General features: G+C 36.5%; 1 protein-coding gene across 2 annotated transcripts; it reads right to left on the bottom strand.

Moving 5' to 3' along the window:
• Positions 1 to 10,775: 10,775 nt before the first annotated feature.
• On the bottom strand, positions 10,776 to 16,400 carry LOC111463898 (transcription initiation factor IIF subunit alpha-like). Of its 2 annotated transcripts, XM_023107853.1 has the most exons (11): positions 16,206 to 16,400; positions 15,652 to 15,850; positions 15,340 to 15,498; positions 14,607 to 14,752; positions 14,053 to 14,429; positions 13,578 to 13,693; positions 12,490 to 12,627; positions 11,711 to 11,920; positions 11,405 to 11,605; positions 11,112 to 11,221; positions 10,776 to 10,984 (listed from the first exon to the last, which is right to left on the bottom strand). In XM_023107853.1, exons 2-10 carry the CDS (start codon positions 15,820 to 15,822, stop codon positions 11,123 to 11,125), a joined length of 1,617 nt encoding a protein of 538 aa, XP_022963621.1. In that variant the 5' UTR covers positions 15,823 to 15,850; positions 16,206 to 16,400; the 3' UTR covers positions 10,776 to 10,984; positions 11,112 to 11,122. The 2 variants fall into 2 exon arrangements, with proteins under 2 accessions (XP_022963621.1, XP_022963620.1); XM_023107852.1 differs by having other exon boundaries at positions 10,776 to 11,221.
• Between the last annotated feature and the right edge of the window lie 1,619 nt (positions 16,401 to 18,019).

Here is an 18,019-nt window from a genome sequence, read left to right as displayed (position 1 = left end):
AACTGTTCTTTTTTACCTTGCTTACGTGTCACGTCTGTCGGTCAATCACGTGGTCTACACTTTGCTGGTCTGACACCTAAGCCAACTTTAAAAGCGCTTGACTACCACATCCCCTTAGGGACCACCGCCTCTGCCACGTCAGAATATTAAATTCTTATTCCAAACTCTCAAATAACTGACGCGCGCAGTTTGGAATATCACAATCACTCGCCATGTATCTTCGCCACGTGTCCACGGGACCGACGTTGAACAGTAACAGAATTTCTGGTGAAATTCACCGAACTGTCCGAATCATAGATCTGGCGGTCCGTCACAAACAAGTGTCCAAAACACCTACGTGTCAAAACCGGGGTTTTTCGACCCGAATCCGTACACATTATAAAAATAAATAAATAACAAATAAAGTTTTACCAGACGGCGTCGTTTTGCCTATTTTTGATTAAGATTATTTCAAATGTGAAATAAAAAAGAAAATGTTACAATTAAAACCAAACCAATATCAAAGCCATTGATTGTGTTTGCGAAAAGACCAAACTACCCTCAAAAGCATGCAACTATTAATACTATTAAAAAAAAAGTCTTCTTCTTTTTTTTTTTTTTTTGTAATTTGACTTTGACAATTTAAATTCAAAGAAAAGTCTAATATTCTTACCAAACAAACATATAACTAAAATCCCATCAATAATTGACCAAAAAAATTAAAATGTAATTCTAATTAATCTAATTTACGAGCCATAAATAGTTAAAAAAAAATTTTTTGACAAACACAAATAATTGGTACAAATTAAATTATATAATTTTTTTATAAAAATAATAGGGTAATTAAAGAATTAATGTAAGGTTAATAGGGTAATTAAATAATTAATGTAGGGTATTTAAAAGTTATTTAATTAATATCGAATACTTTGGGGAGGTGTTTGAAAATGAAAGGGACAAAGTTCATTCCTAGTCAATGTATATCAACCCATAATTAAGGCCATGATTGGCTCCCCTACTTTCTAACATTACTTTCCCAAATCTTAATTTATGAAAAAAAAAAAAAACATTATTAAAACATTTATAATGTAATGACCCAGGGCTTCCTCCAGCGTCCTCGTTGACACTCGTTCCTTCCTCCAATCGATGTGGGACCGTCACCAAATCCACCCCGTGGGGCCCAACGTCCTTACTGGCACAACGCCTCATGTCTACCCCCTGTGACTCGTTCCTTTCTCCAATCAATGTGGGTCCGCCACCAAATCCACCCCCTGGGGCCGAACGTCCTTACTGGCACACCGCCTCATGTGTACCCCCTGTGACTTGTTCCTTTCTCCAATCGATGTGGGGCCGCCACCAAATCCACCACCCCCTAGGGCCCAGCGTCCTTACTGGCACATAGTCTCATGTTTACCCCTTTGGGGAACAGCGAGAAGGCTGGTACATCGTCCGATGTCTAGCTCTGATACCATTTGTAACGACCCAGATCCACCACTAGCAGATATTATCTTCTTTGGACTTTCCCTTTCAGACTTTCCTAGAAGGCTTTAAAACACCCTTATAAAAGAATATTTTGTTCACCTCCCCAACCAATATAGGACATCACATGTAATATTTCATTTAATTATATATAATAAAGTTTGGTCTAATTTCTTTCGACCCTATTTAATAATTATTTTGATTTAAAAATTAAGATTATTAAGAGTAGTTTCTTTTTAATAATATACTAAAAAATTATTTACTTCAAAGAGGTCTATAAGAAACGCTATAAATAATTTAAATTTTTTACAATAAAAATGAATATAATTTTTATTAAATTACTAATTAATTTATTTGAAATCTATTATTTAATAGATTCGAACTTTATTTAAATATAAGTTTAAGGATTTAATTTATATATTTTTAATATTAATATTTATGTGGTAAAAATCATGATAAAAGCATTAATTAAGAGCATGTGACAGACGAATCTGTAACATGCCGTTGTTACAGATAATTATCACATGGACCTATGGTCATGCAAATCCAAACTTTATATTAACAATTATTTTATTAAACTTTATATTATACGTCTAAGTTTCTTTTATTTTTAATGGCTAACTATGTATTTAATTAATGACAAATTAAAAACTTAAAAATGATATTAAAAAATTAAAAAAAAATAAAAATTATCGTCCATAAATAGTTATACCAATCTTTAAAAAATTAATCACAAAAATAATCAAATTTATCAAGTAATTATTTATTCACAAATTAAATTAAAAAAACGAATGAAATAAAAAAAATGAAGAAAATGAGTTCGGTCAACTTATCTTTAGAGAACAAAAAGGTTCGGTCAACTGATTGAGTGCGGGCAGCTCTGCGAAATTTGTGGGATAATTAATTAATATTTTAAACCTGAATTTATAAAAATGTACGAAAGTAGTACGTGCATTTTTCAAATATTAATTTAATAATTAGGTTTAAACCTAACAATAGTGGTTGACTCAACATGTCAAAAATAGTCAAACATGGTAAAGGCAATAAATTAATAAATATTAACAATTTGATGATAATAAAATTATAAAAATTTGATAATTTACGCCAAGTTGACTTTTTTTTGTTCGTGTGTAAATAATAGGAAGACAGAGGTCAAGAGCTTAGGTACGAAAATCGTTGAGTTAGTCAAATATCTTTCATACTTAGTTGACATCGAACGTTGATTAAAGTGAGATCTGAAGTAAAATTGAGTAAGTTGAGATAACAAGAAATACCGAAAATGTGCACTATTTAGACTGAGATGATATCAGGTTAAGCAAGAATGAAGCCGTGTACCTATGGGTAAGGCATGCCTCATTATTTACGGGGTCTTTTGGGAGACCAATTGTGACAACCCAAGCCCACCGCGTGTAAACATTGTGTCCTTTGGCTCATTATATATCGTCGTTAACCTCAGGTTTTAAAACACATCTACTAGGGAGAGGTTTCTGCTAGGGGTGTACATTCAACTCGACAACCCGATAACCGGACCAATCCGATCTGAACTATAAGGGTTGGGTTGAGTTGGGTTGGATTAGCATTTCGGGTAGGGATAGGTTCCTTTTTCTGAACCCGAAGTGAATCGGTTCGGTTTTAGGTTCGTGGATAAAACCTTCAGGTTGACCCGAGCCAAATAAAAATATATAAATTATATTAAGATAATTTTTGTAGGAATAATTTTTATCTAATATTGTATCAAAATAATTATAAATTGTGGATAAATAAAAATTTAAAAAAAAAATTGACAACTCGACAACCCAATCCGAAAACAGAGGGTTGAGTTGGGTTGGGTTGTGAAAATTTTCGGGTTGGGTTGGGTTACCAATCCAACCAAGCTGAACTTTTGGGTTGAGTAAAAAAAAAAACCTCAACCCAACCCAAATCATATACACTCCTGGTTTGTACACCGTTATAAGGAATGTTTTGATCCCCTCTTCAACAAACGTGGGATCTCACGATCCTGAGTCTACTAGTGAGAGGTTTCCACACCCATACGAAATGTTTTGTTCCCCTCCAACAAATGTGGGATCTCACAATCTACACCCGTAGGATCCAATGTCCTCGCTGGCACACCGGCCGATGTCTAGCTCTAGTACGATTTGTAACATCCCAAGTCCACTGCTAGTAGATATTGTCAGTTTTGGCCCGTTAAGTATTGCTAGGGAGAAGTTTTCACACCTTTATAAAAAATGTTTTCGTTCTCCTCTCCAACCAGTGTAGGATCTCGGACGGATATAATTAGATAGAAAATATTGAAGAAAAGTCCACAATGAACATGAATGAAGCCCAAAAATTGAAAATGAAAAATGGGCTTCGCACAAAATAGAAAATTTTGGCCCAACTGAATGGTAAAATATGTTCGTTGGTTTGAATTGTTCGAGTCATTTATTCAAATTTTTTATTTTTAATAAAAGTAAAACATCTATTTATTTATTATCAAATATTACATTAAAATTTGGAATCGAATTTCAATACATGTAACGTCCTAACATATTATTGGAATATAGTCAGTAGAACATTTTCTCTTATTTTTTGAATTTAGTTTGTAGTTTGTATTCTATTCAAAACATTGTAAACATTAACGAAAATCGGACTTTAGATTTCACTGTACTTTCGGTCCCACCTATATTTCTTGAACTTTCAATCCCGCTTTTGTTTCTCATTCTTAACATGATATTAGAGCATCATTCCTAACACATATATCTATTTCAACCATAGTTTTAAAATGTTTATGAAATGTCAAGGATAATATTACAATTTTCGAAAACACGAGCAAGGGCATTTTGGTAATTTACCCTTTTCAAACTAGTGCATTTGTATAATACAATAAATTGGACAATATTTGGCTTCATTTGCAGGTATGAAACTGAAGAACAAGCAAATTGATGAAGAAAAAAAAGAGCAAATTTATTGTTGATCATGAAAACTTTGTAACACCCAACAACAAGAAGATGAAGTTAGGTTAAAAGGTTCTATAAATGAAGGGAAAGATCAAGTTTTTGTATTTTTTTGTTATCATTCTTAATGTTTCTCTGCCAATTCAACACCTTTTGTTCATCTTCCACCCCATATTGATGATGATGATGATGATATCTATTGCTTGAACAAACCCCACCATAATACCCCATGTGTTCATAGAACAAAGGTGGATTATTGGGGAAGCAATGAAGATTAGCAGCATTAGCAATGTACATTGGATGTGGGTATAGCCCTGGATGATGCGTTTGGTGGTGGGTAGCTGCAAAGACCGACGAGGAGGAGGAGGGGGATGGCGACTCGGACGGTGGGTAATCGGATATCCGCTTCGCCTTTCGGGCGGCGGTTCTTTCTTTCTTGTGGGCATTTTGATGGCCTCCTAAAGCTTGAGAGCTATGGAACTTTCTTGAACAGAATAGACATGGGAAGATTCTTGATGGGGTTTGTTCGATTGCAGGTGAGTTTGAGAGGTTGTTGTGTTCATGCTTCATGTTCCTTAAAGGAAGCGAAAAGGAAGCGAAAAGGAAGCTTAAAGGAAGCGAAAGAGGAGAAAGAAGAGAAGGGAATGTGAGTTGAATGGGAGGTTTGTTGAGAGTATAAGAAGGAGTGGGAGTAAGGGAGGAAGTAAGTTATGGGAAGCTGACTTTTTTGTTTTGTTTTGTTTTGTTTTGTTTTGGTGAAGAAAGGAGAGAGAGAGTTGAAAGCTAAATTGTAAAAGAGAGTTGGAAAATGTGCAAATAAGTCTTATTAATTCAACTGCTTTGGTGGCAAAGATGGATGCATGGGCTTGGGAACAGAATAGATAAGAGAGAGAGAGAGTGAGTAAGAGAGGGAGAGAGATACTAAGGGAGAAAATAAGAGAGTAGGAGAGAATAAGAGAGAGAGAGAATAAGAGAGAGAGAGTAGGAGAGAGAATAAGAGAGAGAGAGAATAAGAGAGAGAGAGAGTAGGAGAGAGAATAAGAGAGAGAGAGTAGGAGAGAGAATAAGAGAGAGAGAGAATAAGAGAGAGAGAGAGTAGGAGAGAGAATAAGAGAGAGAGAGTAGGAGAGAGAATAAGAGAGAGAGTAGGAGAGAGAATAAGAAAGAGAGAAGGAGAGAGAGTAGGAGAGAGAATAAGAGAGAGAGAGTAGGAGAGAGAATAAGAGAGAGAGAGTAGGAGAGAGAAGGAGAGAGAGTAGGAGAGAGAAGGAGAGAGAGAGAAGGAGAGAGAGAGAAGGAGAGAGAGTAGGAGAGAGAATAAGAGAGAGAGTAGGAGAGAGAGTAGGAGAGAGAATAAGAGAGAGAGAGAGAATAGGAGAGAGAATAAGAGAGAGAGAGAGAATAGGAGAGAGAATAAGAGAGAGAGAGAGAGAGAATGAGAGAGAGAGGAGGAGAGAGAATAAGAGAGAGAGAGAGTAGGAGAGAGAATAAGAGAGAGAGAGAGTAGGAGAGAGAATAAGAGAGAGAGAAGGAGAGAGAATGAGAGAGAGAGAGTAGGAGAGAGAATGAGATAGAGAGAATAGGAGAGAGAATGAGAGAGAGAGAGAGTAGGAGAGAGAATGAGATAGAGAGAATAGGAGAGAGAATGAGAGAGAGAGAGTAGGAGAGGAGAGAGAGTAGGAGAGAGAAGGAGAGAGAGAGAAGGAGAGAGAGTAGGAGAGAGAATAAGAGAGAGAAGGAGAGAGAGTAGGAGAGAGAATAAGAGAGAGAAGGAGAGAGAGTAGGAGAGAGAATAAGAGAGAGAAGGAGAGAGAGTAGGAGAGAGAATAAGAGAGAGAAGGAGAGAGAGTAGGAGAGAGAATAAGAGAGAGAGAGAGTAGGAGAGAGAATAAGAGAGAGAGAGTAGGAGAGAGAATAAGAGAGAGAGAGAGAGAAGGAGAGAGAATAAGAGAGAGAGAAGGAGAGAGAATAAGAGAGAGAGAAGGAGAGAGAATGAGAGAGAGAGAGTAGGAGAGAGAATGAGAGAGAGAGAGAGAATAGGAGAGAGTAGGAGAGAGAATAAGAGAGAGAAGGAGAGAGAGTAGGAGAGAGAGAAGGAGAGAGAATAAGAGAGAGAGAGAGAGAATAAGAGAGAGAATAAGAGAGGGAGAGTAGGAGAGAGAATGAGAGAGAGAGAGGAGGAGAGAGAACAAGAGAGGGAGAGTAGGAGAGAGAATAAGAGAGAGAGAGTAAGAGAGAGAATAAGAGAGAGAGAGAGTAGGAGAGAGAATAAGAGAGAGAGAGAGAGAATAAGAGAGAGAGAAGGAGAGAGAATGAGAGAGAGAGAGTAGGAGAGAGAATGAGAGAGAGAGAGAGAATAGGAGAGAGTAGGAGAGAGAATAAGAGAGAGAAGGAGAGAGAGTAGGAGAGAGAGAAGGAGAGAGAATAAGAGAGAGAGAGAGAGAATAAGAGAGAGAATAAGAGAGGGAGAGTAGGAGAGAGAATGAGAGAGAGAGAGGAGGAGAGAGAACAAGAGAGGGAGAGTAGGAGAGAGAATAAGAGAGAGAGAGTAAGAGAGAGAATAAGAGAGAGAGAGAGTAGGAGAGAGAATAAGAGAGAGAGAGAGAATAAGAGAGAGAGAGAGTAGGAGAGAGAATAAGAGAGAGAGAGAGAATAAGAGAGAGAGAGAGTAGGAGAGAGAATAAGAGAGAGAGAGAGAATAAGAGAGAGAGAGAGTAGGAGAGAGAATAAGAGAGAGAGAGAGAATAAGAGAGAGAGAGAGTAGGAGAGAGAATAAGAGAGAGAGAGAGAGAGAATAAGAGAGAGAGAAGGAGAGAGAATGAGAGAGAGAGAGTAGGAGAGAGAATGAGAGAGAGAGAGTAGGAGAGAGAATGAGAGAGAGTAGGAGAGAGAATAAGAGAGAGAGAGAGAAGGAGAGAGAGAAGGAGAGAGAATAAGAGAGAGAGAGAATAAGAGAGAGAATAAGAGAGGGAGAGTAGGAGAGAGAATGAGAGAGAGAGAGGAGGAGAGAGAATAAGAGAGGGAGAGTAGGAGAGAGAATAAGAGAGAGAGAGTAAGAGAGAGAATAAGAGAGAGAGAGAGTAGGAGAGAGAATAAGAGAGAGAGAGAGAGAATAAGAGAGAGAGAAGGAGAGAGAATGAGAGAGAGAGAGTAGGAGAGAGAATGAGAGAGAGAGAGTAGGAGAGAGAATGAGAGAGAGTAGGAGAGAGAATAAGAGAGAGAGAGAGAGAATAAGAGAGAGAATGAGAGAGAGTAGGAGAGAGAGAAGGAGAGAGAATAAGAGAGAGAGAGAGAGAATAAGAGAGAGAATGAGAGAGAGTAGGAGAGAGAGAAGGAGAGAGAATAAGAGAGAGAGAGAATAAGAGAGAGAATAAGAGAGAGAGAGAGAGAATAAGAGAGAGAATGAGAGAGAGTAGGAGAGAGAGAAGGAGAGAGAATAAGAGAGAGAGAGAATAAGAGAGAGAATAAGAGAGAGAGAGAGAGAATAAGAGAGAGAATGAGAGAGAGTAGGAGAGAGAGAAGGAGAGAGAATAAGAGAGAGAGAGAATAAGAGAGAGAATAAGAGAGAGAGAGAGAGAATAAGAGAGAGAATGAGAGAGAGTAGGAGAGAGAGAAGGAGAGAGAATAAGAGAGAGAGAGAATAAGAGAGAGAATAAGAGAGAGAGAGAGAGAATAAGAGAGAGAATGAGAGAGAGTAGGAGAGAGAGAAGGAGAGAGAATAAGAGAGAGAGAGAATAAGAGAGAGAATAAGAGAGAGAGAGAGAGAATAAGAGAGAGAATGAGAGAGAGTAGGAGAGAGAGAAGGAGAGAGAATAAGAGAGAGAGAGAATAAGAGAGAGAATAAGAGAGAGAGAGAGAGAATAAGAGAGAGAATGAGAGAGAGTAGGAGAGAGAGAAGGAGAGAGAATAAGAGAGAGAGAGAATAAGAGAGAGAATAAGAGAGAGAGAGAGAGAATAAGAGAGAGAATGAGAGAGAGTAGGAGAGAGAGAAGGAGAGAGAATAAGAGAGAGAGAGAATAAGAGAGAGAATAAGAGAGAGAGAGAGAGAATAAGAGAGAGAATGAGAGAGAGTAGGAGAGAGAGAAGGAGAGAGAATAAGAGAGAGAGAGAGAATAAGAGAGAGAATAAGAGAGGGAGAGTAGGAGAGAGAATAAGAGAGAGAGAGAGTAAGAGAGAGAATAAGAGAGAGAGAGTAGGAGAGAGAATAAGAGAGAGAGAGAGAATAAGAGAGAGAGAAGGAGAGAGAATGAGAGAGAGAGAGTAGGAGAGAGAATGAGAGAGAGAGAGAATAGGAGAGAGAATGAGAGAGAGTAGGAGAGAGAATAAGAGAGAGAGAGAGAATAAGAGAGAGAAGGAGAGAGAGTAGGAGAGAGAGAAGGAGAGAGAATAAGAGAGAGAGAGTAGGAGAGAGAATAAGAGAGAGAGAGTAGGAGAGAGAATAAGAGAGAGAATGAGAGAGAGAGAGTAAGAGAGAGGATGAGAGAGAGAGTAGGAGAGAGAATAAGAGAGAGAGGAGGAGAGAGAACAAGAGAGAGAATAATAGAGAGAGAGGAGGAGAGAGAGAATGAGAGAGAGAGAATAAGGAGGAGAGAGAATAAGGAGGAGAGAGAGTAAGAGAGAGAATAAGGGAGAGAGAGAGAGAGAGAGAGATTCCATTTCCCAATCCCTCGATGGGCGTGAGTGTCCCTATTTTGATTCCAAAATTGGGGTATCATTAAAGGAAGAAAAAAAGATGGGATTTTGGCGATGGAAGTTAAATGAGTTTAGATTTGAAAAAACCCATAATAAACAACTCACATCTCTTTCTTTTTACTCACTCACTCCCTCCCTCCATACACTCACTCTTCTTCCCCCACCATCTAACCACTTACGCCCTCTACCTCAACCCACCTTACACCTTCCAACCACCCTCCCTCCCTCGGTTATCTCAGTCCTACAAACTTAGAGATTCTAGATCCTTCCAAGTTTCAAACGAGATTTAATACCAAAAACTCATGATGTCACTCATACCAACGGGATGCAGGTGTCCCAAGTATAGAGGAGCAAAGCTCTGACTCTGAACATGCAAGCTCCAAAGGTGGCTTTTTTAGTAAGTACTTGGGGAATCTAAGTCGTACAAACTTAGAGATTCTAAATTCAATGATATAATATAAAAAATTCATGATGTCTCTCGAACCGAGCGGACGTAGGTGCACCGAGTATAGAGGAAAAAAGCTCGGACCCGAGTTATTTTTTTAAATTTTCTATAAATGGTTATGGGGTAAAAAAGGGAAGGGGCGGTGGGAGAGTAAGTAAAATTTGTCACTTTTCTCCCATTCCTTGCATGCTCATATTGCAGATATCAACCTCCCATATCATCCCTCCAATAGGGCATCACTTTTCTTTCCCTCTTTCCCCTATCATATTCTCACACGTGTCACTTCAATATTATAGATCCTACTTTGAAGTCGTTTTTTTCAAGACATAATTGAAATGGGTCGTGTTGATAAGTTATTTGTTGATATGACAAATAAATTATAAATTTAATCTCTTGCGCGTCGAGGACTACTTCTCCTTCCCCTTTTTCAAACTCCGATTCGTATCGTTCATACAGAAATCTCTTATCAACGATAGAACAAGATCCATTTTGTATCATATCTAAGGGATTCCTGGGTTCGAGTCGAAGAAGTAAGGTCACTCGATCATTGTCAAATCGACTGCTATCTTTTTCTGTTCGTGAGGATCCCAATCAACTTTCGTTATAAATTTAGTTTTGTACAGTTATAAATTTAGTTTTGAACAAATTCTCTATTAAGTTTTCTCTCGAAGTTTTAAAACGAGAGAGAGGTTTCCACAGCCTTATAAAGAATCGAAGTCTATTGTCAACAGATATTATCGTCTTTAGACTCAAAGTTTTAAAAGGCGTTTGTTAGAGAGAAGTTTCCCGACCTACAACATTTTCTATACTTTGGTTGGTTGGTTTTCCTCAAAAATTGAATACATTCCAACCAAATTCATATATACCTATCCAATAGTTAAAAATTGAATACATTCCATACAAAGCAAATACAAAAGTTCTGAACGGATAAGAATAAAATAGGAGACAAGACGAAGATAGAGAAGACATCCCGATCCCGATCAGTTAATCCTCACAAGTACACAAACATATTTATTTACTTTATCCTCACTTATGCTTCGTTTCTCTAAACTTCGTTGGTAGAAACTTCTCCCTAATAGACACATTTTAAAACCCACGAGACTAATGACAATACATAACAGAACAAAGCAGACAACATCAAATCCCATAGAAGACAAGACGAAGACAGAAAAGACATCCCGATCCCGGTGAGTTAATCCTCACAAGTGAGCAAGATAATAAACTTTAATCAAAGCACGTGAAGAAGATAAGGATCAAATCTTAAATACTTAGTTTACTCATTCCATTATTTTAGAAACGTCTTCAAACAAAAACGCCAAAATCAATATGACAACCAATATGACAAAGGGTCTCAACATTTCTTTTCGTTTCTTTCTCAGCGTATTCCAACCTCTCTTTCAAACTCACAAATTTATCCTTTGCCTTTGCCCTTTGCCCTTTGCCCTTTGCCCTTTGCCTAGATAAAAGCACCACACCATGTGAGTGAAAGAAGAGGAGGCTCCTCGAGCTTTTGCAGCACACAGTTTCACCACATAAACATTGTACTCGATGAAAACCAGTAACATCATAAAGATGAAACATACACTTAATTCTTCTAGTCTTCGGGTTTTCTCAACACGACGTAACTTGGTCCTCCGTTCGTCTTTTGAATCCTTGAGATTCTCCTAAGAATCTCTGCAAAAGCATTCTTGTCCTGCATAATGGGATATAATATAAGATATCAGAGAATAGTCGTGGTACATCGATCGAGTTTTCGAATGTTTGCATTTCTTGTTTTCAGCTGTCCATATTTCACTAAACTGCCCGCTTCTCAACCATAACATAGTGAAAGAACAGTTTATGTAAAACATGCCATGAAACCATAGCAACATTATACCTCTTTACATCGCAGTCTTGCCTTGAATTTCGCAACAAGATCCTGCGTCGTTACGGGTGTCCTTTGGCGCAAGACAACTCTAATTTCTTCCTCAGTAACGGGTCCAGAATTCGATGCTGATTCAGTTTTGACGGATACTGGTGCACCTTTTGAGGCTGTACTTCTAGAAGTAGTCAAGGCTTCATCTGTAGGCTTTGATTCCTGAATATCCCAAAAAAAAGTTGTTTATCCTTCTAATATAAATAAAAGTACTCTCGTTCTCGAAGCTTAATCCGTAAGACTAAACCATGAGACAGCACGACATACCGTCTCTGTTTTCATTTTCTTCAGAGGTGCACTGGATGGTTTCACATCCTCGCCGTTTTTTCTTTTTCCTTTTGCTGTCTTTGCAGTGGAGGGGGTTCCCTTAGCAGATCCAGAAGGTGTTGGTTTTGAGGGACTGCTGGACGCAGCTTCTTCCTTAACTGTATCCTTCTGCTTCGAAGGCAAAACTGGAGTGTCACCAGTATCCTCCTCCTGAATACATAAAAGATACAAGGCGACTTAACAGTATAAAATGCAGGCAGTATCACAATAAGTAGAGGGCTATGTATAAAGGCTGATTCGATCGGGTCAACTCGGTATGATTCCAAAAATATCGAGGCATCGTGGACACTGCTAACAAATTCTTGTTGCTGCTAATAGAAACTATTTTCTTCTTTGTTTTTTGGGCGCACCTTGATTATTCCCAATACAACTGTTTGCCCTTACTACGTTTAATTGTCAGAGTAACTCGTAAGATATTAAACTTTATATATGTGTTAATCCGTTCTCTCTAAATTACAGGTCCTTGCTAAGCCAAATCAGGGTGGTTCCTATCATTTAGAATATAGAAAAAAGAAAAAAGAAAAAAAAAAAAAAAGGCATTGCAGAGAGCAAAATAAATGATCAAAACAATGCTGCTTCAAACTGCTAAAAAGTACCATGACTAATGATCAAGTGCAATTCATACAGATTCTATTCGAAAAACTGCTCGAAGGGTCATTATAATTTAAAGTTTTGGATGCTGTTAAATTGTGTTCACAGAAATCAAAAGAGATTCTTACATCGTCGTCGTCGTCGTCCTCCTCTCCATCTGAATCATTAAGCCCTCCAGTGCGCCTAAGCAATTTCTTCAACTCTTTCCCAGATTTGCTCAGCCCCCCCTCCCCTTCATTTTCTTCATCCTCCTCGTCTTCGTCATCCTGCATAGTGAGAAAATAATTTGCTGAACTAGAAAGCTTAAGCATACAAACAAGCCATCTGTATTTGATATGTGATATCTTTGACTTGAAAGATTACACTATATATTCAGGAAAATGGACAACAAATCCAAAATGTAAACCAGAACTCCAGATGATTTTGAAGGTCAATGGACATCAAACATTAAGTTGTTAGTTATGTTAAGGGCTTCAGGTTACTACGTCTAAACAAAATCGCAAAAATCGGCCAGCCTAGGCCATCGAAGAAAATACATACCCCATTAGACTCCAGAAGCGTTCTAGTGAACATTACAAAAATAATAGTAACAATGAAGACACTAGCAGCAACAGATTCTAGGAAAAACTAAGAATTACATAATAACACGACATCCACGACTACTATTTCATAAAATAATTTCTACTGTCCTTGACACCTTGCCTTTTTCCTATTCCTTCTTAAATAGTACTCCATATCCTAAGCTCAAGTTGTAAATCCTGTAAGCATTCTATCATCCTGACTTTTGTCTTCATTGCAAACACTTGACAAAGATTTCATAATTATATATGGAATTACATCAGCAGATAAATAAATAGAGCCCAATGCAAAATGCTCCACTATACCGCTTTCATTTACCACGCCCCATGCATATTTGCATGTGAATGGTGGTCGTAGACACATAGGGGCCACTTTCAGGAAAAAAGAATTATAGTCATACAAAATCTCCTCTCTGCCTTCCCTACTTTTCATCACCCATCCTGCATTAGCTTTTTTCATTTCTTTTCTTTTCTTTCCTTTTCATTTTTTAGAAACGTTTCTTACGACCTTTTCAGCAACTTGGGAGAAAAACATATACGGTTACTTCAACTGTTAAATTTAACAATATAGAATTGTTTCTATTAAATCAAAGAAACGATATGTATCAGTGAATTTTTTTTTTCAAGTGCTAGACAACCTGCTTGATTTCTGGAGGTGCAGGAACTTCAGGGGCTAAATCCTCCCTTTCTTCACGATCCGGAGCAGTAGTTTCATCGTCATCAGTAAAAATCTCTTCATGCTCCCAATCATCTCCTACAAAGTTCAACAGGCACGTTAACAAAGAGGAACAATGACATTGGCCTCAATGCTCATCATGTGAATTAATTTCTGAATTTCACATGCATGGAGACAGACAAGTGTTTCCTTCCAAAAACAAATTATTAAAAAAAAACATGGTGAAAATTTGATCTTCCTGGATAAGAACAAAAGAATTTGCTAACATAATGCCATCCAAAACTTTAAACCACTCATTTGATGCATTTTATTCCCACATGATGGTGATGGCTCAATCAAGCAAACAATCTAACAGATGGCAAGTGACGTTCTTTAGAGATGACAACGACATGGTACAGCTCGAATTTCTTTGTTTTTCTATAAATAGGAAAGATTACCTTTCTCAATATCATCATCATCCATGTCATGGTCACCTCCCCTAGGACCTTCATCATCATCATCATCACCGCCACCCTTTTTATTGAGTCCCAATCTGTTCTTCCTTGTTGCCTCTTCTTCTTCATCTTCCTCTCCCCTATCTGAGGCATTACCTTCATTCTCATCACCAGTAGCTTTTCTCCGTCCCCTACCACCAGTGCGAACACCTTCTTTGTCATCAAACTTCTCAACTTCACCAAATGCAGCAGCACCATTATTTGCAGCTTTCATCATCCACCTTTCATATCCATCTGCCGTCTTCTTTCGATTCTTCATTTTTTCTTCTGCCTCCTCCAAAGTAAGTTGCTTATACTGTGCCACTTTGTTGAAGTTGTACCTGAAAATTCAGGTCAGTCATGCCAATACCACCATGGATGACTTGAAAATTTTCACCCTCAATATAAAAGCCTTCAAGAATAGGATAATGTAATAACCAAGTATGAAGAAGATTATGCCAAACAAATAAAGGTCTATAACTTGATTCATAGCAAACTAAATCAAAGATAAACCATACCAAGAACCAGCAGGAATGGCAGTAAATTCCTTTCCTTGCAATACAAGCAAGTAATATGTTGCTGATTGTGAGCCCTCAAGATGACCTTGGAATTGAAATTGACCCGTTTCATCTTCCAAGACCCAGGGTCTATTCTTGTACTTTTCCTACATTAACAGAATCATAATTAATAAGGGTCAGGCAGGACAAGATTGCAAAAAACTTCAAAAAAAAAAAAAAAAGAAAAAAGAAAAAAAGATGAGAAAAAACAACAAAACAACTAACTTCAAGGGAGAAAAAAGAAAAAAAAAAATGCAACAAGATATTAATCAAATGCATCGCCAAGGTCAAAGCTGAATTATGGTTAACACAAGATAGTATTTAAGTATTGAATACGAAGCATATAATAACATGGTCCAACATATATGCACGCATTAAAAAAAATAGAAAAGTGCCAATTAATACAATGAAGATACGTTTCTGTACTCTACTGTGGCAGAAGGCCCAAGAAGTGGCAAAAAAAATGCACGAGACTCCAAGTCCATAAGGGAACATTTATCTGTGTAAAGAATGTGTATCCCTTTTCATCTTTGATGAAGTATAGCATCAATTACTTTCGCCCTATTTTATCTCAACAGTTAATAACTTCTAAAAGAAAAATAAATATCATGTCAACAGTATCCAGGCTTCCAAAACAATAAACTATCCAAAGACAAACTTAAGAAAGGAAGCAAAATAAAAGTCAACAAAGTACCCGAAGGGCATCCGTAAGGTGGCGTCCTTGTAGACCTTCCTTGTAAAGAGACCATTTATTCTCAGCATTTTTCTTCTTCGAAAAGTTCGGCAGCCCACTCATGAACCTACCAATGCAGTAGTTCTTGTCGCTACTTGCACTTGATCGAACATTGTATTCCTAAAATATAGTTCATCATGTAGACAATACTCAATCCACGCTAGTATGAAAATTATTAAATTTGCCATAAATGAAAAGTCCTAATCACATGAGTACAAATTTAACACATTCGAATCATCACGCTACTTAAGAAAGACAAGGTAGAGAACGAACTCTTATTAAGCGAGTTAGGGTAGCGCCACAGTCATAACATTTTCCCTTGTTCTCAGCCATAGTTTTGCCACAGGACAAGCACAATGTCATGTGCTTACAATTGCTCCCATACAGCTCCGTCGTGGATCCGCATCCACTGCACGATGGCTTCAGCATCAAATCCAAAGACATCGCGACCCCCTAATTCAGCCACAAAAATCTACAACACCCAAGAAAAATCACGAATCACCAAAGAATCCCTTTGTATATATATATATATATATATCTGTGAATGTTTGGGCAGCTTAGCTTGATATTCTCACCCAACAACTGCGCCTTCTACGTTTGGTTGCTAAGATAATCAGTAAGATATTATATCACAGCTTAAATCTTAGGTTGGTGATCACAATCAATCCATTAGCTCAAAACCCTATATTATTTGCATTCCCCTCACCACTAGGCCAAGGTAGTCAAAAAGAATTCCTATTAGAAACCTAGGAGTTCTTTTTTTCTGCAAATAACAGCCAAAACCCACCCAAATTAGGAAGAAACAAGAGGATGAAAAGATTTCTTACCGTAAAATTGCAGGAGCAGGGCAAATTCGTGCAAAATCCTCCTCAATCCACAGAAATTAGACGATATAACAGAGAGAGAGGAAGCTAATAGCAGTAGCAGAGAGAAATTTAAGAGAGGAACCGAAGAACAGAAAGAAGATGAAGAGAGCGATTAGAATTTTGAGAAAATTGCAGGCGAAAACGGGAATGATACTATGATTCGTAGTTTTCTACCCTTATAAATAAAAAATAATAATAATAATTATAAAAATAAATTAAAAATAAGATTACCCATTTTCAAATTCATATTAGATTAGATTGAGTTGGATTTATAGAATTATTAAGACAAATATTTTATTTTGTGATATTATATCGATGTGAGAGGGAGGAACAAAACATCTATTATATGGCATAAAAATCTCGTCTTAAAATCGTGAAGTTGGGTATTATTGTCAAACACTGTCGTGTCTAGATTTAGTTCAACTTATTGCTAGTTTGAATTAGTGCAGATATTCGTACGAGAATATTTAGTTATGGAATATATCTTATATATTAGTAATCTTAATATTTTTCGATTTGATTAGTAGTATATTTTATTTTATTTTCAAGATTTAGTTAGTTTATATTTTCGTAGATATTAGTCGATAACTTGTATCCTAAATAGTGTGAATTCCAATTTTATTTCTCATTTTTATCTGTATTACCTCTAATTGAGGTAGACGGTGAGATTTCAGAGATTGAAATGAAACATTTTTAAAATAGGAAAACCTCCCCCACAAAATAAATAAATAAATATATATATATATATATATTTCACTATATTAATATAATTTAAAATAATCACGACACTTTATTATTTTTTTTCTTTATGTTCCAATAATTTGTATAATATAAAGAAAATGTCGATTCACTTCTTATATTAAAAATATCGACATATTGATAAAATATTAATATCACGATGGTATCCAAGATTAGAAATTAGTCTGCAGAACTGTTGCCGTAAAAAATTTATAAAAATATTAATGAAAATGTAAATATGTTTATTTTAGCTTTTAAAATAATTGAGTTATTTAATAACTATTTGATTTTTTTTGTTTTTGTTTTATTCATTTTGAAAATAAAGAAATATTTATAACTTTAATTTTTTAAAAATGAAACGGGATCTTAATTTTCTAATTTTACCTTCTAAAATTTAAAAAACACTTGTTCGTTCACCCCTGTATCAATCATTTATATTTTTGAGTTAACGATGTCAACTCCAACTGACTTTTTTATTTGACCTCGGATTCGAATGATCGAACAAATGTTGGAAGCTATCCTTTTGAGCCATACGTTATAGACACTTTGAAACGTCAAAAATTAGTGACTTTAAGATTGTTATCAATAAAATAAAATATATTTCCTTAACTGAAACTATCGAGATAACACCTCAGTATATCAATACTCATATAAAGCATAATGTTGGTATATCAACAGACATCCCGTCTAAAATTTAAACACAACAATTCAATACAAGAAACTAAACACAACTAAGTATATAATGATATCCCGTTGTGAAGAACTTCGTGTTCATTCAACGTGTATTGCACTTTTGTTTTCGACCTCCAAATTTTGCAAACTTTATCAAGCATCCCTTTTTGATTTGCGAAGTATGAACAACTTAGACACGATTCAAATCTCTTTATAACCAAAGAACAAATGTTATCCTGTATTAATCATTTGCTTGTTCTTGAAACACTAAGAAATATACATACATACATACATACATACATACATATATATATATATATATATATATATATATATATATATATATATATATATATATATATATA

Source organism: Cucurbita moschata, unplaced genomic scaffold (genome assembly GCF_002738365.1).
Source record: "Cucurbita moschata cultivar Rifu unplaced genomic scaffold, Cmos_1.0 Cmo_Scf00029, whole genome shotgun sequence".
Lineage (NCBI taxonomy): Eukaryota > Viridiplantae > Streptophyta > Magnoliopsida > Cucurbitales > Cucurbitaceae > Cucurbita > Cucurbita moschata.
Note: the sequence above shows the minus strand (reverse complement) of the source record. Positions and strands in the feature narration are given on the sequence as shown.

Bases quoted from the DNA above. Each gene is read 5' to 3' on its own strand.
- LOC111463898 (XM_023107852.1), bottom strand. From the start codon at position 15,822: ATGTCTTTGGATTTGATGCTGAAGCCATCGTGCAGTGGATGCGGATCC. The intron at 12,628-13,577 runs GTTGTCTAGCAC...CTCACTATGCAG, and splicing joins CACCTCCAGAAATCAAGCAG to GATGACGAAGACGAGGAGGA. The intron at 11,606-11,710 runs GTATGTCGTGCT...TGGGATATTCAG, and splicing joins AGAAAATGAAAACAGAGACG to GAATCAAAGCCTACAGATGA.